The 22,538-nt window shown below is 40.7% G+C and overlaps 1 protein-coding gene across 3 annotated transcripts in view; it reads left to right on the top strand.

Annotated features, from left to right (window-relative positions):
* actn1 (actinin, alpha 1) overlaps positions 1-22,538 on the top strand; it is an 86,683-nt gene that overhangs the window by 45,570 nt on the left and 18,575 nt on the right. For all 3 annotated transcript variants that reach the window (XM_008285529.1, XM_008285530.1, XM_008285528.1), the window contains exons 4-10: positions 3,409-3,495; positions 4,131-4,218; positions 9,215-9,293; positions 11,472-11,553; positions 13,438-13,523; positions 20,042-20,134; positions 21,983-22,213. In XM_008285529.1, coding sequence (XP_008283751.1) covers positions 3,409-3,495; positions 4,131-4,218; positions 9,215-9,293; positions 11,472-11,553; positions 13,438-13,523; positions 20,042-20,134; positions 21,983-22,213 — 746 coding nt within the window. The remainder of the gene's footprint in view (positions 1-3,408; positions 3,496-4,130; positions 4,219-9,214; positions 9,294-11,471; positions 11,554-13,437; positions 13,524-20,041; positions 20,135-21,982; positions 22,214-22,538) is intronic.

The raw sequence follows: 22,538 nt of genomic DNA, 5'->3' as shown, positions 1-22,538 counted from the left end.
TATTTGATCTCCTACTGAAGAAAACAATGAAAAGTCACAAATATTCTTCATGTAAACAGTGAGTTGTTGGCATTTTAAGGTTGATTCTCCGAATTATGGTCGTTTTCTGTTGATCAGAAGTTTGATTAATCGCTAATCATTTCAGCTTCACGTGATTTAAAAAAAAATATTTAAGTATATATGTACAACCTCACTAGCAGAAAACTTTTTGCACATTAAAGAACAGAAATGACTTCATAAAGTGCAGGTTTTCCTGCAGAGTCTGGTGTAAAGGCTCCTGAGCCAGACCAGCATTCCAGACAGATTATCCTCCTTGAATCCCCTCCTGGTCCTGCTAGCTGTGGCTCTGCTGGTTGGACGGCCTGGTCGAGGGCTCAGGTCCATGCCGCTCATCGGGGGGTTTGTTGTGGGTGAAGGATGAAAGAGGGGGGCTGGTAGTTTCAAATGGAATTAACAGGATTTGTGTTCCTCCCCCCAGGTGGATCAGTCATGTTCATTAGAGCTAATCTCAACGTGTATCTGCATGTGTCAGCCCGAACCAAACCAAGCTCGACTTTTTCCGCCTCCTAATTCAATCGGAGGCGTCTTTCATGTCGCGTTTACTCGTTTAGACGTCTGACTGGCATCTCGCAGTTTGTCCGTCACAGTCTCGGAGGTGCCGCGCTCCCGGCCTTATTGGATTAGAGGCAGAAACAAATGATTATTGAAGGCGGGCTAACAGGGTGACCCGCTGAAGGGGATTTTGGTCATCGACCACTCAGAGAGGACTGGACACAGGCAGTTCATTCACAGGCTTCGGCCGCAGACACACAGCTGATTGACAGCTTAGCGGGCCCGGGCTCAAATGATTGAATCATCACATGTTTCATTCATAAAGGCTTTGCCGCTTCAGCTGCCCGTCTACAAACACTGTGATTAAACAGAGCCTGTTCAGAGGGACCTCTGGTGTTGTGTTGACAGGAAGTTGATTATCTGGTTGTCACGGTGTCAAATCAGTTTCCTGAGGGGATCATGTCATGTCGTATTGTAATTTATAATATCGTGTTGTATGATGTCGTATCATATCGTATTGTGTAATATCGTGTTGTGTCGTGTTGGACTCTACTGTATCATATTGTATGATATCAGATCGTACCATACTGCGTCCTACCATATCGTGTCATGTCATGTTATCGTATTGTTTCGTGTTGTGTCCTTTCATATTGTATCATATCGTATCGCATGGTGTTGTATCGTTCTGTATCGTTTGGTATCATACCTTACTGATGGCATCATATCGTGTTGTATTGAATTGTGTTGTGTTGTAAATCGTATCGTATGTTGTATCGTATCATTTTGCGTCATGTTGTGTCACATCGCGTTGAATTTCGTGAGTCGTGTCATATCCCATCATATTGCGATGAATCGTATTAAATCGTATCGTGTCACATCGTATTGTGTTGTACTATATCCTATTGTGTTGTGTTGTGTCGCATTGTATCGTATCGTGTTGTGTTGTATTCAGTCACATTGTGTTGTATCACATCATGTTGGATCATATCTTATCTTATTGCATTCTATTGCACAGTATAGTACATCATATATCGTATTGTATCATACCATGATATTCAAGATTCAAAGTGTTTATTGTTATAAGTACAGTTTGGAAACATGTTTCCCTGTACTATGAAATTCTTTCTTTGCTATCCACCACAAATGCCAAACAATATGAATCTAAATACAAAATATACAAAAAAGATCAAATTGAAAAAAGAATATATACATATAAAATAGCATTTAAAAAAAGATAAATAAAAGTAGTCGACTGTACAAAATAAGGAGTATAAATTATTACAAATTATATTGTTTTATATATTATATAAATTACATTGTATTATATTAGATCGTTCTGTATTACATTATGTGGTGTTGTATCATATGGTGTGGTATCTTGTGTCATATCTCATCGCATCTTATTGTATTAGGTGTTGTATTGTATCATGTTGTATCGCATTGCATTGCCTTTTAATGCAGGGTATTGTGTTGTTTCAAATCGCATCGTATATCGTGTTGTATTGTATCATATTACATCATATCATCAGCGTATTGCATTATATCGTTTTGTATTACATGTTATGATATTGTTTCATATCATATCATGATATATCGTATCATACCATACTCAGTAAAATACAAGAACTTCCAAAGTGTAGGCCTACTTCAGTACAGTACTTCAGTAAATGTACTTGTTCACTTTTCACCACTGATCTACACAAAACAACTATTGTCCATGAGATATTTCTTTCTTTTTTGCCCTGTTAAAGGGATTTATTGAGTATTTCCAGATATGAATACAGAATCTAAAGGTGGAGGGTGTCACATGATGAGCAGTTTGTGAAGCCTTACGTGGGGAATTTGTAATTTGGGGGTATGTATAGTTACACTTGACTTGAATAGATGGACAGAAAGCCTATCATTAGGCACAGCAGTGCTTTGAGTATCAGCATGCTAACATGTTTACAGTCACAACAGTAACGCACCTTTGTAGAGCAGGTAATGGTTGTGGTTGAAAAGTCCAAAAATTACATCCTTTGTCTTTTCCTAAACACTAATCATGCAACGGTAGAAGTTGCTGATGTGAGTCTGCTGCAGATGATGCAATGCTTTGAATGTTGCTGCGGGAAGACGCTATCGCCTTTCCTTGTGTAAGGGCTGCACCACTGTTTCTTATGTAAAAGGAGATTAAAAAGGTAACACCGATGCACCTTTCTTCAGCATTTAGAGAATTTGACGAGCTATTTTTGTGGTTGCTACTGAGATACTTAAGCAAAGCAAAACAGCCTATTTGAGCATAAACATGGCGTTTACTATGATCGCCGTCTTGGTTTGGCCTGTTAGCATGTTAATATTTGCTAATTAGCACTACGTGGAGTGCTGTGAGGGTGAAGCAAATGCATCAAATTGCATAATATTGGCATGAAGCAAAGGATTGTGTACAATACAAAACAAATTTCATGGCAATCCATCTGATAGTTTTTGCAACAATTCACTAAAAATCCTAAAAGGCAGCGTTTTCCATTAGTGTTAAAGCCAGTTAAGTGAGTAGGATGTATCCACTGGGGAACATGAACGTCTGCACAAACCTTTTATAGCACTGCACTAAAGGTAGAGTCTACATTTTTGGAGAAAGATCGCTGATGTTTAACGTTTCAACCTATTCTGTGTATGAGCATGAATGTGCACAGGACATGTTGGAAAGTTGTTGTGTGGCTTATTCACAGTTTGTTTCCCATTTATAGAGGCAGGGTGGTGGACTAACATCAGACAGATATTTGTGTGTATTGGATGAGAAATGCATACTTTAAACAGCTGAGACCAAAGTGCTAACAGTGTAAATGCTAAAAGGTTATTGCTTTGCCCTTCTTGCAGAGATCGTAGACGGCAACGCTAAGATGACCCTGGGAATGATCTGGACCATAATCCTCCGCTTCGCCATCCAAGACATTTCTGTGGAAGGTATAGTGTGTGTTTGTGTGTGTGTGTGTGTGTGTGTGTGTGTGTGTGTGCATGTGGGAACGCTTCCACACGCTTCGTATTCATGTGCTTTATTGAATAGAGCTCCTGCTCACTGTCTTCATTTGCAACTGAAAACACTTTTCATTGACACAGTGTCTCAGCGTTAAGACCTTTGTCACGCATCGCTCTGAGCTTTAAAAAACTGCACAGTGCCACATATAGACTCGAGATAATGCGTGTTAATTTGAATAAGAATGTGTCAGAGACTGCTCTTTTTCTATCGAGGTGGAAATGTTTGCGATATGGTCCGATCCATGGTTAACGTATATAATCCACTTACAGTGTAGTCCAATTTAAACGTCAGATGTGATCAGACGTGATTTGCTCAGCCGAACATTTCCACGCTGTGTATATTAGAGCATTTTGCTTTACCGTGTGGGTACGACACAATGCCAAACACCTCCCGGTATCCACTGGAAACAAGAGAGCATGAAACATCCGAGCAGTCACACATGCTTTCCATTCACTTCACCTCCACTTAATCCACCACTAAACAGGGATTAGTCGAGAGTCGGTCAAAGTAAAAGCCTGAGAGTTTCTCCGACTTCACAATGATCCCTTCTCCCCAACCGCAGAGACATCTGCCAAAGAGGGCCTCCTGCTGTGGTGCCAGAGGAAGACTGCGCCCTACAAGAATGTCAACATCCAGAACTTTCACATCAGGTAATGCCCAGTTGCAGTCACAGTTAATAACACAAGATTGTGGGGCCATACACAAAGCATTTAGTGGGTGAGTGTTGGCACTGAGCAGGGAAAGTTAGCAGCAGCACCTTACTTTAATTCAGGTTTATTTAGTCTAAACTGAATGGAAATATTTACTTCTGTACATTTCTGTATTTGCCCTTTTCATTGTTTAAACTGACAATATATATCCAAAACTGGTCTTGTGAAAAAGCAACCGGTCCAGAAAGGTTGTTGGTCGTTCCTTAAGGTGTTCCAGAAAGGTTCCTGCTCCTAGCTTCAGCTGAGCATGACGGACTTTGAGTTGACTTCCACCCAAATATACATTTCTTTGGTGTTCATAGCAGTTTCAAGCTTTGGTTGTCATTCTTGTTCCATGTTAAAGGCACTAAAAAGTTTTTAAGGTCAACACATGTAGTTTTCGTAAGGTCAGAAGTTCAGAGCACTGGCATTAATGTTCACAAATAAGTAGGAAAGTAACTAAAAATAATGCTTTAAAAGTCACCTGTTTTGCACACAGCCAACAAGTCAGCATGAGGCTTGACTTTGTTTAACTTTGAACCTGTGAATATGTCTGGCTGCTAAACAATGTCTGGGTCATTACACAAAAACAAGTAATTAGTCTTAATATTTACAAAAAAGACAACAAATTTTGTACTATTCTCTGTTCTCGTATCATGTTCATGTGCCTGTTTTCTATGTGCACGGGTTTTGAGACTAATTAAATGCATCGTAGCTGTAACTGACTAATAACTGTAATGTTGTTGCTGAATTGACTGCGTGACAGACAGATGTGACGAGGCTACAGTAATGTGTTTCCTCACAACACTGCTGCTACATGAAGGCAGAAGGGATGTTAATGATTTATTGTTAATTGATCTTAATAATTTAACCATTGGAAATATGTGAACCGATAATGCAGAAGATGAATGACATGTATGTCCAAACGTATTGTAGATCAGCTGTAGTACCTCATTGCAACACCAGGTGGAGCCTCTTACTGTTTAACACTATCGCAGCCCGATGAGGTGGTCACTCTGGATTATTGGTATTTCCATGTTGGCAAGCAGAGAGCATGATGGGAGTTTAGCTAAAGGACCACCATGAGATAGTCTCCTGTGATGCTTAATACCTACGGGCAAGAGTTTTCTTCCACACTCCCTAAAGTCCGTTATGCTGGCATGACTGCAGGCTAGTGGCTGATTGTCTACATGAAGTGACCCATGATGATCAGATAAGAAACATTTCTGAATTTGCATCCCTTGAAGGTGCAGTAAGCAGATGCAACATGAACACACAAGTTCAGTACTGCACTGGAGATAAGATGCATATCTGTTCTTCTACTATCAGTTACTTGACCTGCTTTTCTTGTCTCTTCTTTTGGAGAATGTTATCATTTCATGGGCATGAGTGAGCATCAGTGAAAACATTTGCATGTCACGGACTGACGATGAAAAGTTTGGTATCATGGTGAAGACATTACAGCGCTTGTTGTGACTGGACACACCTAGAAACTGATGACAGGTGTGCACACATATTCACACAGGTGTCTTTGTGTAGCTTTGTAGTCTAGACCTCTTGTCACATGCTATGCACTTGTACACGAATGTGATACTAATGTGGAGTTGGATTCTTTTGTAGTGAGCCCAACTAAAACTTTAGAATGCGCTGCCTGTCTCGTATCGCCTGTCAACACTCCTCTTCATGCAGCTTCAGTTTTTGTTCATATTTGAGGAATTTTTCAGCATCTTGATGTGACTGTTTAGTGTCAACGAGGGCCAAAAACAAAACATAAGAAACCAGAGACCACGCAGAGTGTGAATGCAGTAACATTCAGGTCTGAGATAATAGTTGGTCGCTGTTTAATGATGAGTAATTCTGCCCTCCAAATAGCTCCAAAGGCCACTGTTTCAAATTAAAATGTGGTTTTTCGGCTTGTCAGTTTCATTTAAGAGTTCATGAAAAATTAAAATTCGAGAACACCAGGATTATATAAACACGTAATTTCATAAATAGCCTGTGACTTGCTGCAGATGAGAACAGTGGGCTGATGGTGAACAGAGCAGACAGACTTAACCAGGGACAGACACCAGACGTGTTGTTTGAAACCAGCTGAGAGGGAAAGGAATCAACCCGTCTGTACTTCTGCTGCATGCAACAAATTGTCTGGTTAGAGCGACTGAATGCTCCCATGACCGGGTTTATTTACACCTTGAATCCACGTCACAGGATGCCTCCGTGCGTGTTGAATTATTGAAAGACGACCACTGTGATGTGGATGAAAGCCGAGGCGAGAAGAAAGGTGGAGGTGAGGTAATTTCAGGGGGAGGTAAAGGGAGAGGCGGGGGAAGGGGATCGTCAGAGCAGAGGCCAGACCTTTGATGTGGTCGCTCTGTGAGAGACGATAGTAGCACACCTCAGTCAGCCGATAAAAGACAGACAAGCTGTACAGAATTATTTTTTCCTCCAGCACTCAAGCACTGCTACTAAAGCTATAAGAAGCTTTAAGTGGCCTTGTAAAAGCTCCTCTTGTGCACTTTTTATGGCGGGTAATACATTCAGATCACCCATCTCACTAATTTGTTACCTTGCGAGCAGAGAGCTCCCGTAAATCTTCCACAACTCTTCCAAATTGAGATGGAGATTGTGCAGCTCCATCTCATCGTGCTGCAGTTAGACAGGCTGGTTTCAGCACCAAGGACACCGATGAATGAACCGCAGAAGGCCGAAACTAAAAATATATCTCACACAGAAAAACAAACAACAAATAGCGGAGTTACAGAGAAGCTGCTGTAAATTTTTGCTGTAATATCTTGGACTTGAGCTGGATTTTAAATGTTCCAGCGACTGCATTTATAACGTGTATTATAGTGTAGCTATAACTGTGTACCAAGAATACATGATTTACGCTGCTTGATCTTCTCCTCAGCTCTTTTTAGCATCGTTAATGTCCTTTGTTTTGGATTTGTGATCAACAACTTTACTTTTTTGAATAACTTTTATGATTTTTAGCCACATCGGACTGTGAAAGTACCTTGAAAATGATCTTTGAAGTCAAAGTTAGAAACTAGCTGGTCTGATTTTATGAGTTGGTGGAGACCAAACCGGAGCTAAATTCATGTGAAACTGGCCTCCAACCCATCAAAAGCCTTTAAATATGATTCCAACTGGATGCTAATGATAATTCTCTGCTGCTCAATGTCTATATCCCACAGCATATCAACAATATAAGCCAATAATCAATATATATAGATTGTTGTGGTGCCCCCAAGTGGCCAAAAAGAGTATGCAGCTTCGAATTCGGTGAAATTCAGCAAATTTTTAAAGTACATATAAAAAACAGAAAATATAGAAATACATGCAATGAGTAAATAGCCTTTTATGACGTAATAGAAAACTGAAAATTGTGGACTGCTGCGAAAAATATGTGCTCAGGGTTTGTCACACCACAGCAAACTGTGTTCATTTGTGGTAATGCTCCAGAAATAATCTCTAAGAAAGAAAATTGTGCTACTAACCACCCGGCCAAAGTTGGTGTTTAAAAAGTGCCAAGTGCATAGAATCAGATTTCAAAATTGTGAAAAAAATAAGCATTTAACTAGCAAAAGGGCACCATGACCAAGTTTTCTGTTAATGCCTACAGCCAAGATTAACCCTGATGAGCTAAGACAGAATTCATTTTACCCAACAACACATGTCATCAAGCTCTTTTAGTAGTTTGTGTCTTCTGTCTACTTCATCTATGTATGGAGTAATGCCTGCTGTACTCAGTCTGTGTTGTTGATTAATCAGTTGTTAATTGATAAGGCTGCCGATTATCAGTTGATAGAATTATTCAAGATTTGCGTCCCTAGTACTAACTGTGCAAACGGACCCGAGTTTGTTTTAACCAAACAGGTGAGATGTGAACTCGTAACCACATAACTTTTAGTGAATCACCTCCTGTTATAGACTAAGCTAAGATGGTTTTCAGGAAGGCACGGCTAGCTACCAAGCTGTAGGCTGTATTTGTGTAGTAACTTGCAATTGAGCAGAAAAACCACTGGTGCTACTCCGTTCTTGTTTTTAGGACGTATAATGGGATAAAATGCAAAGTATGGCTCCGGTGAATCATCGAGCTGCGATTTCTGGGCAGCAAAGCAAATCTTGAACACAAAACTGGTCTAATTTCACAATTTAGTACAACATATTTTACAGCTTTTCCATGTTTTCAGGAAATATTATCTGACATATTGGAAAACAAACCTCTAAATTTCTTTGACTTTAAAGTATGTGTGGCGTGTGGAGCCAGTGGTTTTATGCATTCAGTACAAATTGGAGCGCATCCCATCTGTTAGTCACTAAATCACAGCTAGAGCATTTGCCAAAAAGATTACCGAGGAAAATGAAAGAAAACCAGCACCGAGGTATCGTGTCTGTTCAGTGTTCAGAAGTGTCCAAGCAGGAATTCGTTTTTCTCTGAACGTGTTCCAGGACGAGGCCCTCAAACGCTAACAGACTGTAATTTCCCATTTTGTTGTGGTCCTTGAAAATAATTTGATGGGTCACTTTTCATCAAAGCTTCAAAGTTTCCACTCAGAAGAAAACTTTTAGTCTCCTTTAACCTCGGACTGGTTCGGTCCTGCTGCTTTGTTTTGTCTTCGTCCGTCTCCCAGCTATTCAGTTTTGCAATCTTCATTTATTAATAAAACAAAAGAAACAATCTTAAGATGAAGAAATCTCATGACAAATGCTTCTCATGTAATTTCTCAAAGCTCGGAGCTTTATTTGGAGACATTTTGCACAGTAGACACCAGGAAGACACCACATGCTGCGGGGACAATGTGGGTTTATGACATGAAAGTAATTAAGGAGACAGACGGCGGGGAATGGTCCTGATTAAAGATTAAAGTCAGATTCCTTTTATTTTTCCTCATCTCATTATGTTTCACCTCACTTTCACCCTGATCACACAGTTTGTCTCCCTTTTTCCTCCCAGCTGGAAAGATGGTTTGGGTTTCTGCGCGCTCATTCATCGACACCGTCCAGAGCTCATTGACTACGGAAAGCTGCGCAAGGTGAGTGTTGTTTGACGAGGTCTCGACATGCCAGTAAGACCATGAACCACAAATACAGACGAGGAGTCGATGTAGTTCTGATATCTCTTTCCCAAACGGACACGAGTAATCTCTGACAGGTTGGCAGGAAGCAAATATTTTGGCCCCTTGACCAAAAACCTAATTGTTTATTTTTGGTTGTGCAATTTATGAAGCAGTGTCATGAATTGTTAGTCCTCCCACTTTAACCTAAATTTATTGCCGTTTAAATAGCAAAACCTCATGTGTGTCGCAACAGCAAACGGTCCAACAGTTCAGTTGCTTGAAATGACGTTCAGTATTTGGATAGATGTACAATATTTAAAGGAGGATCCTGGTATATTTCATCCTGGTGTGTTTCCCATGCTGACTTTGCACTGCGTTGAAGGGAACTGGGGGCAGATCTATTAGCTTAGCTCTTAGCATCTTTCCAAAGAAAGCAGGTTGTAACAGGAATCATTTTAACTCCTTATAGGGCATTCCTTGAAATACTTGGAAAATTAAAATTTCAACCCGAGAATTGAAGGATATTTCAAGTTAATTTTATTTTTGTGACTTAAAAAAAAAAAAAAAAGCAAATCAAGATGAATAAATGTACCATATGTGGCAACCTGCCCGTCTACGGTTAAAAAAAGGGAATTTATAATAAATAAAAGAAAAAGTAAAAAACTGAAAAAAACATTTATTTAGAAACATTTTAGTTTGAGGTAATGACACTTATACAAACCAGTAACAAAGCGTTTATAAAGTGCCGGGGACATTTGTTCAGTGACATTTTTCGTAAGGTGGTGATATTGGCACTAATATAAAAACTAAATCAAGGTGCACATGGTTCTTCAACCTCAAGGAGAGGCACAGGGTAGGAAGGAAGTTACCAAATACAGTCACTTGCCCCATAAAGGGTTAACCCTCCGAAAGTCATGTTGTCTTTTTAAAAACATGCAACAACTGCAACATTTACAAGAGCCAGAAACAGTTAAAATAGGAAGAATTGTCAGATTTCTAACTTTCTGATTGTCCTTTAACTACTTATCAGTGGTGTGACCTTCCATCGTAAAACCAAATCTGAGCTTTAAATTGTGATGTTTTGTCAAGATTACTTTATCCTGCATGACCCATTTTAAAACAACTGGCAAAAAATGAACTGTGAGACTTTTCTGCTTAACTGCAGGCTGTTCACACAGAGCAGAAACAAAACCAGTCCGGATACTAAGAAATGAACAAACTAAGTAGTAAAATACCTTTGCCATGTTTCACTGTTAGTAGCACCTGTGGGCACTTGAAAAAACGTTTCACCAGTTTAATTATTATATTTTTATTGTTTTGTAAAATAAGTAATAAAAGAAATTCAACTTCAGTTTTTCTCTCTTTATGTGATTTATGACATTATAACTTTAGTTAACTACCAGAAGGACATTCTCTCTCTACCTCTCGCCATGGTTATTTAGTTTCCATAGAGGTGCAGGACTTTGCATTGCAGAGAAAAATGAACCCACAGTGAGCAAAAATGTGACAGGAGCAAAAAAACACCCACAAACTGTTTGGTGTTTAGAGGGTTAAAGGTTTCCTATCAGTATGACTCAAAGCAAACTCAGTAACCAGCCACCTATAATGGAAATGTATCCAACTGTCTTACCTTTTACTCACCATGCAGACAGCTGATTGTTTATTTTATTGATTATTATTGATAATGGGGAAATAAAACACCATCTCCAGGACAACGATCTTTATCAAAGCTGCAGCTTCATTAGTTTTAATTCGATAACTAGGATTACGAGTAGTGGACGGATAGAAACTCTCCTACTAAGGTAGAAACATGCTGGACTTTACCTCTAACAAGCAGCAGCTCTCACTTTGATGGATGAGGACCTAATGTAATACATTACAGAAGATTAGGAGAAACACCACACACACTTTTTGCTTTGTTGTCAGTTTTCTAGGTGGTTAAAGGAAGAGTTATAGAAAATGCACATGTTGGTTGGTTAGCTTAGCTTAGCATAAACACTAGAAACAGAGAGGAAACGATTAGCCCAGCTCTGTCTGACCTGCTGGATAACAACCACTAAATGCCTCGTACTGTTCCTTTGGCAAAGCAGCTCCAATACATTTCCTAAAAGCCATGGAAGTTGAGTCTAAAAGTCTTGATGTCTGTGTTGACAGGACGACCCCATGACCAACCTGAACACAGCCTTCGACGTGGCAGAGAAGTACCTGGACATCCCCAAGATGTTGGACGCAGAAGGTGAGCAGGCAGGAAGTCAAACTGTAAAGCAATGAGCAGACCGTGTCCTGTTGTTTTAAGACCAAAACATTCTCTCTCAGAGGGCTCTTTGCAGGGCCGGAGGTCAACACAGCTTATTTTTTTGTATTTTCCCACAACCTGCGAACCACGTCTGCTCTCTACAGCTGTGCAGAGGTGTAAAACTGGGCACGTATTTCCTTCACATTCCTCGTTTTCTGCTCACATCACGTTACATGTTTACCGCTGAGTTGTTAGTCTTGGCAGCGTTTAGACGACTTCAGAAAACAGACAAGAGGGGAACCAAAAATGAGCAAAACCTGGATGAAGTTTTGAGCAGGACAGATATTAACGAATACAAACCCCTGCTTCAACATCACTTTTTAATCCTGTTTATTAATCTCAAGGTACTGACGTCTGCTTTGACTTTTCATTTTTTTGAGAGCACACACTCTCTCAAACGACTTGGCTTTATCTGATTTCTGACAGAGTATGTTTTGGCCTTAACGGTCGCTCATGCAGCTGTGCACACAAGGGGGAGACTATTTTCTACTGAATGTAAATATGCAGTTCTTTCTCTACAAATAAATTAAGCTGTATTGACGTCATGATGTATTTTCAAGTATGTTTTCTGCTCAGTAAGTACTTGTACACATTGTTCTTTGAGACAAACTGCAACGTTTAAATTAACCCTCTGAACCCCAAAACCCACCAGCAGGTTTGAAAAGCACGATGTCTTTAAAAAGTCATCAAATTGACATCATTTTTCAGAGCTAGAATATAAAAAAAACCCAATAAAAATCATCGTATTTTCAACTTTCCGGCGCTCTTTGACAGTCATTTGTGATGTGCTGTTCTTTTGGAGCACTTAGCCAAGTCTAAGCTTAAAAATGTAATAATTTTTCAAACTCTCATGTCTCGTTTAAAAAGTTGCTTAAAATAAACCATTTGCACTGAACAGATTCTGTAAAACAAAAAGAATTCTGCTGTTCTCTGTGCAGCTGTGGAGCCATTAGTGACTCAGCTGTTGAGTGATAGAAATTCAGGGAGTTTTTGCTTGAACCAGGTTGAACTGCAGGTTGTGTTTACGCAGAGCAGCGAGGAGACAAGTACAGAAACTAATTACAGATTTAATAGTAAAATGTCTTTAATACGTAGAACCAGTACTTGTAACACCTGGGACCTTGAGAAAATGTACCTGCTGATTCCCCTTTTTTCAATTTTGGTAAAACAAAGAAATTTGACATTAATTTTTTTTAATGATTTATGGCTAAAAATACTTTGTTCTGTAAAAAAAACAAAACTTTTCGACTCCTTGATGCAGCTGTGAAGCCATTAATGACTCAGCTGCATTCAACAGTCTTGATAAAAATTCTGTCTCTTTGGCTGAACTGCAGCGTTTACACAGAGGAGATGGTAAACAAGTATTGAAAAACACTTCAAAAGTAGTACAAATATAATATGGTATGTAGAGCAACCATTTTCTCTGTTTGGCTTATCTAAAAAATGTTTGTGATGATTCCAGGTTTATTCTATTTTTGAGAAATTTTACTTTTTGTTATTCTTTTTTATGATTTGTGACATTGTAATTCAGCACAAAAAAGATGTTTTTGAGTTATTTTTTACTTCTGCAATGACTGTTGTGTGTCCATAGTGGTGTATTACTTTATATTGAAGTGACAAATGAGCCCACAGTGATTTAAAACAAAAAGCACCAGAAACAGCTCGGGGTTCAGAGGGTTAAGTTGTGACACATCTGGACAGTGACACAGTGTGTTTTTCTTCTCTCTACGTCTTGTTTCTTTATTTAACTCTTCTCTGTTTAACGCCCTCGACCCTCCGTCCTCCGTCCTCCATCCCCTCCCTGACCTCCTCTCTTCCCCACAGACATTGTGGGCACTGCCCGTCCGGACGAGAAGGCCATCATGACCTACGTGTCTAGCTTCTACCACGCCTTCTCAGGCGCCCAGAAGGTATCCTGGATGCAGCGTCTCCTTTCTCCTTCCTCCTCCTCCTCCTCCTCCTCTTCCTCTTCCTCACTCCCGTCCTCCCTCTTTCCTCCCTCCGTGTGTTTCTCCTAACAGTATCCTTCTCTCTCTGCAGTGCACAACGCCCCCTGCAGGGGTCACTCTCCTTTACTTTCCGCATGGTTCACGCCGCCACCAAATGCATGATGGGACAACAAACACTCTGTTCTTAGAGGCGATGAGCACAAGCTTGTCTCCAGTCTACCAGGCGACCAAATCCGCCCCCGATTAAGGTTTGAACAGAAGCTGAGCGGAGTGGGAGGTGTGGCGGAGTTTATCTGATCTCAGTGATGATGATGATTGCCGCTGATAACAGCCACGGTTGACACAAATTAGCCTGAAGTCTGTTCCAGAGGGGGCCGACGTAGCTGTTTAAATGGATGGTTATGCTCAGCCTCCAGAGTGACAGCTTTAATTGAGGGTGGAGGAATGAATGAAATTAAAACCGGCACTTCAAAGTCGAGCACTAAACTGCCGGCTCATTTAAATAGATACTCCAGTGGGGAGTCTGTTTCCTCATTTCTGCGCAAGAAAGAATTATTATTATCGGTTATTCTCAGTTGGACGATGACTGATTGTTGGTTTGACAGCCACCTTGAAGCGCAACAGGAAACGTGAGATTGTGCTGCTCCTCCTCTCGGCCCGGGAGGAGCAGAGCATCGCGTAGCGGAGGTTATATAAGAGCCAGGTTCATCTGAGAGGCCCAGCAGCAGCAGCAGCAGCAGCAGCAGAGGGTTCATCTCGGCACAGCTGTGTTTGAGCAACTCGGATCAAAAATGTCTGTGTTTATAAGTGGAGAGAGTGAGAGAAGTTAAACTACAGCTGGACTCCGAGTTGCATCAGAGATCTGAGAGGCGTGGGACGAGATGCAGCTGCCTCTTAGATTAAATAACTAAGTTTAGTTACGAAATGCAAGTTAGGAGTTTCAGAATTAACGATAGCAAAAAATGAATACTTTTTTAATTACCTTCAAGCTACCTGAACTTTGCGCACATAGTTTTTGTACTTCGCGCTTTCACCTCCCACTTTAAATTAAGCCAAGTATTCATTGGGGAAATCAACTTGAAGACAAGCTGCAGGTAGACTGGAGACGACTCGTGGCTCGTGATTGCGCCCCCTGCTGGCCCTTTTGTCTCTGCACACTTTTACTCTTGTGCATTTTTCTCTTCTCTGTCCTCTCTTCTCCCTGTCCTCTGTTCCCTGGGCAGATATCATTAGCACCTTGAGGCCCGATGAGAAGGCCGTCATGACTTATGTGTCGTGTTACTACCACGCGTTCTCAGGCAAGCAGAAGGTGAGAAACCAAGTAGGGGAAGAACATTTTTTAAAAATCTCCACACCAGAGATCTCCAACTCCGGTCCTTGTGAGCTACCGTCCTGCAGGTTTTAGATGTTCCCGTACTGCAACACACCTGACTCAAAGTAATGGATCTCCAACAGCTTGTTGTCAAGTTCTACACAAGTCTGTTAATGATCCATTCATCAGGTGTGTTGCAGTACGGAAACATCTAAAACCTGCAGGACGGTAGCTCACGAGGACCGGAGTTGGAGATCTCTGCTCCACACGAACAATGACCGGATACCTGCAAGTCTGTTTGGTGGTGAATGACTGATCGGCTGCTCTTTGATTTTGTTTTTTTTAGTATTTGTGTGTGATTCTGCAGTAGTCGTGCTACACTGTGTGGCACCAAAAATGGCTTTAGAAATGTTGGAAGGTTGAAATACTATATAGAAATGCAGCGGTGGAGGAAGTATTCACCTCTTTTAGTTGGGTGAAAGCACAAATACAGGAAAGTAAAAATGCTCCATTACAAGTAAAAGTTCTGCATGAAAAAGCTGCAAGTGTTGAAGTAAAAGTACTGATATGAGGTGTGAGGTGGAACACAACTGAATGAATATACTGCTGTTCATCTGGATTTGTAAATGGGAGTTTATTAACTTTATATATCTTAATTTTGTGTTTAAAGCCCCCCAAATGCCCCAGAAATATCAGTTTTTGCAAGTGGAAGCATTTTCTGGTCCCAAAATAGAGAAACTAATGTCTAGAATAGTCATTGTGGCAGCCGGCCAGTCGAGCAACAACAGTCTTCCTCTCCAGACAGTAAGTCATGCGCACAGTCCAAGAGGGAGCAAGTTATCTGGTGGCTTCAAGTTCATGTTGAAACATTAATCAGCCCAAGAAACACACATATTTGCTCTGCTGACGTCTTATCTCCAAGCAGATCTGATTTCATTTGCGGCGCGATGACTTCATGCATTTTTACGGTGGGCGGCTCCAATGGGAAACCTCACTCAGTCGGAACCTCCTTATCTGCCTCCTTTCAGCAGCACATCGATCCTTGATTCAACCGTTTCTCTTCTACCAACATGAAGTCTGAACGCTCCCAGTGGAAATACAGTATTCCACAGACACGCCAAATCGGCTAATGCTCTCTGCGGATAATAATCGAGACTTATCACACATGCGGCATATCCGCTAAGTCTCCTGTACTTAAAATCTTTATTGGGAGCCATTTCTGAGCTGTTGGTTCTCCTGAGAAGGAGGAAACTGCTGCTGGCTGGCTCGCAGTTTTACAGCACTGGCATAGATTTCACATAGAAACAGGAGGCGGAAGAGCAGTTAGTCCTCAACACCTCAGGTTGCAAGCTCAAGGGCAGAAATGTGCCCATAAACACCATCACTCTCACTTTCCTCCTGTCTGTACACGGAGATCCTCATATGAACTTCACAAAGAAAAGGTCCATTTTCGCCCCAGTTTTAGGTTTAGTCGGGCATAAAGATACAACTATTCATACACTGGAAGTTAAATTCCTGATAAAGTTGTGACTGTATTCCTTCATCCGAGAATGATGATGGTCAGGAAATCAAACCAACAATGTAAAATAACATCGATATTTAGATATTTACATCATGGCAGTCTTAAGTTTCCATTGACCCCAAGAACTCTTAATTTTCCATGATGGACTCGTTGAAACCAATCAAAAAACAATCATACATTTTGGTTCTTTCATGGATTTATTTGATGTCTTCTGGTAATATAACGAAATCTGGTGGGTCACAAATATACATACAGCATTCCTAATATTTGGTAAAATGTCTTTTGGCCATTTTCACCTCAACTAGGTGCTTTTGGCAGCCATCCACAAGCTTCTGGTTGTATCTTCGACTTTCCTCTTGACTGAATTTGTGCAGTTCAGCTACATTTTTTTGCCTTTCTGCCACAGACTTGCTTCTTCAGTTCAGTCCACAGGTTCTTAATAGGGCTTAAGCCAGAACTTTGTGAAAGCCAGTCTAAAACCGCAAGCCTTATTTAGTCATTTCTTTACCATATTTGATGTGTGTTTGGTTCATTGTCTTGCTGGAACACCCAGCTGCATCCATGCCCAAACGATGATTTGAGGTTTGCCTGAAGAATGTGGAGGTAATCCTCCTTCTTCATTATTCCACTGGTGCCAAAACAGCCCCAGAGCATAATACTGCCACCTCCATGCTTGACAATAGGTTTGGTGTTCTTGGGGTTAAAGCCCTCACCAGTACTTGACCAATCAGAATAATAGTTGCAGATGTCTCAAACATCATTATGAATAGTTTGAATAGTTGTACATGATGTTGCTTATATGAGGCTTTTCATTGGAGGTTGGTCATTTGAACAGTGTTAGCAGAAGTAGCTCTGCTGTGGTCGATAAGATGGTTAGAAAATGCCTTGAAACAGAAAGAGCTCACCAGGAATGAGTTTGTGGACAACGACAGCTTTGCTCATTAGAGACTTGTGGTTGAAATGTACTAAAACTTTTGCCTCAGGCTGCTCTGACATGGCGTTAAAATGGCCCGTCATATGCAGTTACAACTGTGGGAGCCATAGTGTGTTGGAAAAGCAGGCCGCCTTCGACTTACTGTAGCTTCTCATATAACGAGATACATGTGTAACGTCAATTCGCCTCAACAGAACTCTATCGCTAAGACATCTGTAGTTACACATTGACTTGACAGAATGCTAGTTTAGGATATCTACATAGTTTTAACAGTTAAAGCTTAAATTAGGACATCTTAAAAGGTTGCTGTAGATATCTGGAATTGAGGAGAAAACAAAGATATATTGAACCAGAGCTTACCAGAGTGGTAAGAATTTAACTGTAAGTATGTGAAACAGGAATTACAACTAGTTATAAATGTGCAGCTGAATTGTAGATATCTGTAATAAGAAACCTCATACACATGATTGGTTTAAGTGATGCCATTTGTTTCTAGGAAGAGTCACACTGTAGATATCTGAAACGTTCATCCAGCTACTAAATGTTAAAATCAGCTTGCTATAGCTACACACATGTTCAAGTTGTTGGATGTATTCAGGCCTATTCTGGTATTTCAACACCTACATTGCTTCAGATTTGCCCATTTTTTAAGGGAAAATTAGTTTAAATTCCCTTTTTAATATGTTGATTGTGTCATATTCTCCACTATGACAATTCAAAGAACACAATTTAATTCTCCCCCAGAATATTTATATTCTTATATTAACATGGGATCACATCACCTCTTATATTTGCAAAGGATCTCCATTTTCAAGATGACAGCCTGCAGTTTGCCTCAGTTCTATGCAGCGTTTTAGCATCTTTTAGCTCTTTCTTTTGCTCTCTGTTCTCATTCACTCTCACTTGCTAATGTAATTTTTTTTTTGTGCTGCAGCAGGCAGCTGTTCTCAGTGGAAACGCTTTGATAAACCCACTGCACGCTACCTGCTCTGCATCAAATGGCTGCATTTAGCAGTGAAAGAGCAGATATTTCCCTCAGGAGCTGGAGGACAGAGACACAAAAGAGAGAGAATATTGGATTCCTCAGGTGGACAGAAACACCGAATGAATATTAATGCTCTGGAGACTCTGTATTTAAAAACAGGCACTTATTCATGAATTATATGTGATGATTCATTGATAAATGTTGGGTTTATAGCTTATTTCTGCTGCTTCGAAAGGCAGAGAATGAAGTTATAGCACATTTAAGTGCTTATGACCTCAGGATCTTTCTAGTTGGTGTAACTTCTGATTTTTTGCTGCTTCAAGTGGATTACAGGAGGAGATGTGACACTTTGGCCTTGAAAATCTGCTTAGATGATCAACTTTGGAATTCAGGAAACACCTTTTTTTTTTTTATTGTGGAATATTCAGAATATAAAACTGGGGCTAAAAGACTGAAGGATTTCCAGGTATTTGTTGTTCAGATGAGAGAAACAAACTGGCTGCATAGATGAATGACTGGTGAGACAGTTTGTGCTTTAATAATCGCTCCCTACAGTGTGGTCTGTCTGCTTCCTCTGATGTCAGGACAAAGTAATTCATGAAGGAGGTCCTGGCTGTCGGGGCTTTTCAGTAAACAGGCCCAGCGTGCAAACATTTGCTCACAGAAGCACGACCTGCACATCCTGGCTCTCCTTTTAAGGCAGCTCCACTCTGCTCCTGGTGGAGCCCCCCGGAGCACGTCTCCGACCGAGCCAAGTTTCCCCTGTGATCTTTTGACAAAGGAGGCTGGAAGCAGGCCTCGGCGTGGTATGCCATTCTCTGAGCTATGAAACGGGGGGTATGAGGGAGATCCGAGTGCTTCAAAAAGGGCGGTCCTGCAAGCCTTTTAAACCGATTCATTTCCTTTTCAGAGGGATATTGATAGTGGTGCTGATTCATTACAGTCACAGATGGATTTTCTATTTCACCCTGAAATGCTGATTGAAAACTTTATATCTGGTTGATTCTGTTGCATTTCTCAGCTGAAATCTTCTGCATATTTCCCAGACTTCATGCACGTCGCTTACGTTTCTGCCTTGTGAACTTTTCTTCATCACATTTTCACCTTCAACACCACAAGTTAAGTGACTACACGTTGTCATGGAAACTGCCTCGCTCTGCCCAGATTGACAGGCCACGTTAAGGAAGTGCGGCGTCGTGGATGAAGCCCTGTGCTTCCCCAGTCGAGTTTCCTCATATGTAGGTTGAGAGGCTAAAATAACAAAACCGCCTGCTGCAGTTCTATAAAAAGACGGTGGTGCAGAGAGAAAGGTGCCCCTACACCTGCCGACAGGTACAATTTGATGCGTCCTTGTTGCAGCTCTCTTGAGTTGTCAATGTCGCTCTCTGGACTCCGCCAAATTATTAATCTTTTGATGACATCTCAGTAAAACACACGAGCCCAGACATTATTATTACAGAGATAACATCATGCTGGAGCTGTCCTGATTTACTCGCTTGCAGCATCGTGGCTGATCTATTGCTTCATTCCCCCAAAAATGACTCATTTGGGAAATCTTGGAGTGCGTCTGTCGCCAGTGTGGATGGATGGATGCGGTTAAATGGCAGGAATAGCTCGAGCGTGTCACTTTAGCTTCGCCGGATAGATATGCACTCAACACTGTAGACGACCGAGGCTTTAAAATGTGCTCACACTGTTTCTCCTCCTCGCCCTCGTCACCATCCAGGCGGAGACGGCGGCCAACAGGATCTGCAAGGTGCTGGCTGTCAACCAAGAGAATGAGCAGCTGATGGAGGACTATGAGAAGCTGGCCAGTGATGTGAGCACACCCCACTTTTTCCTATAATTGCCCTGCATCTCCTCTATCCCACCCCTCTCCCCCTCCCTGCCTCTATGAGCCACTCCCTCACCTCTCACCTCCAGGGGTGTTTGTGCTCCGGACAGGTGAAAATACTGCAAATCAACAGTGACAGGCAGCTGCACAGACGTCGTTAGTTTGAGTTTTAAGCATACAAATGTACAATGATAGTCATTTTTATCCTATTATACAAGTATTTTGCCTGTTTTATCTCATTTACATGCAAGATTTAGATTGATAACTACAATTTTTATACCACCCAGACAGGCTTCAGCACATGCATACATAAGGAAGAGTACTTCACAGAGACTTCAAGATAAATTAATGTTAGAATTTCAAAACATTAAGCTGTTATTTGTCGATTTCTTTCCCTCAAATCTTCATAGAATAGTTTGACGTTTTCATCTGGCAGAGCGCTAAATTATTTGGATTTATGCTAATTTTACACATGCAGGTTAGATATGAATCCATAGCTGGCGATAATTAGCTTATGGTTATCTAGTTGGTAAAAATGACAAGAAATAAAGATTTATTTAATCTTTGGTAACTTCAGGTGATCTGCTTCCCACCGTTTCCAGCCTATATGCTAAGCTAAGTAGCTTCTAGCCAGTCTATTTCACAAAATGGTGAACTAGTCCATAAAATTATCAGTTTATTATTAAAAATTAACAATTTATATTAAAAAAACAGAAGAAGCATGATTTGGGTTTTTTTTTGTTTTTTTGAAATGTGCGTTTGTGGTGCGTTCAAGTACCTATTTTAAGTTCAGACATCTAAAATTGCATTGTCAGCTATCTTGAATGTCAGAACTTCATGCATACACCCAAAACCAGAAACACTTTTAGATAACCAAACATAGTTCAGGCTGTGCTTTTATGCAAATTAAATGTTTTTTTTTTTTTTTTAAATGAGAAAACGATCATTCTTTACTGTGATAATTTCATTTTTACAAAAAATATGTAGGATGTTCATTTATTGGATTTATAAGAAGCCGTACATATTAGTGCTTGTATCAGCATACAGTCTGAAGTCAGCTGCTGATTTAAAAAAAATTCTGGTAATATTATCTCGCATAGCCAGACTATTCTGTAGCACTGATACAGCAGTGTGTAGAAAAGTCTGACTGCACCTCATTATCATTCTGCTATTGGGAGAAAAAAGGCTCTGCTGTGTTTCTATTTCTTTAAACTAATCACAATCACCTTGGGCAGGGCAAAGAACGTGATGAACATACAAAAATAATGACGAGGGAATTGTTTTGCATGCAAGGAGGTGAACACTGGCATTAAAATGGATAATTAACAAAACAAAACAAAACAAGAAGACCTGCCTTATTGCACACTGGAAACCTTTGGCAGAACTTTCCAGTTTTTGTTTCCTTAAAGGAAAGGGATTTTGAAAACAATAACTTCCAAATAGTGATAGTGCCATCTGAATACAGTGACAATGGCCAGCAGTCAGGAAACCTCCATGCTGATTGTAGTAAATGAGATAAAACGTGCAAAAACCCTGGTGAAACAGATAGAAATGCTTTTAGATTTACATTTGGTTGCAAGAAATTAGTTGAAAAATCAAGTAGCTAATCAATTATCTGTTTTTTCACACATCCATCACATCCACTGCACCTCATTTACTTCCTCTCCGACACCCACAATTCTCCATATTTCTTTTAATTGCACGGTTCTCCTTTGCTTCCATTTTCCTCTTCATTTCCGTGAACTTGTTTTTCCTCCGTCTCCATCCTCTTATTCACACCACACACACACACACAAAACACCCACACTTGCCCACACACCACCAACACCCCAGCTGCTGGAGTGGATCCGTCGCACCATCCCCTGGCTGGAGAACCGATTGCCCGAGAACACCATGCAGGCCATGCAGCAGAAGCTGGAGGACTTCAGAGATTACCGCCGCCTCCACAAGCCGCCCAAAGTGCAGGAGAAGTGCCAGCTGGAGATCAACTTCAACACCCTGCAGACCAAGCTGAGGCTCAGCAACAGGCCCGCCTTCATGCCCTCGGAGGGAAAGATGGTCTCGGTAGGTCACGGCACTTTGTGAAAGTACAAACTCACACACAGAAAATCTAAATTCTGAGAGTAAAGTTTGAGATCCAAACTTATTCTGTGGACAGCTGTGAAACTTTTCTGCAACTCTGAATGCCAAATAAAACCCTAAAGTTACATTAACCATGCGTAGATTACATATCTGACCCCAGTTTTAACCCGTGGAACACTTTGTTGTTTGAAAAATAGTAGTAATGTTGCATTTATAGATGAAGCTGTGTCCACTGACCATAAAACTATGTTAAATAAAGGTTAATGCTCTGAATTTTTTATTTTACGAATAGGTTATTTTACAAATC

This window comes from Stegastes partitus, unplaced genomic scaffold, assembly GCF_000690725.1.
Source record: "Stegastes partitus isolate 25-593 unplaced genomic scaffold, Stegastes_partitus-1.0.2 Scaffold407, whole genome shotgun sequence".
Lineage (NCBI taxonomy): Eukaryota > Metazoa > Chordata > Actinopteri > Pomacentridae > Stegastes > Stegastes partitus.
Note: the sequence above shows the minus strand (reverse complement) of the source record. Positions and strands in the feature narration are given on the sequence as shown.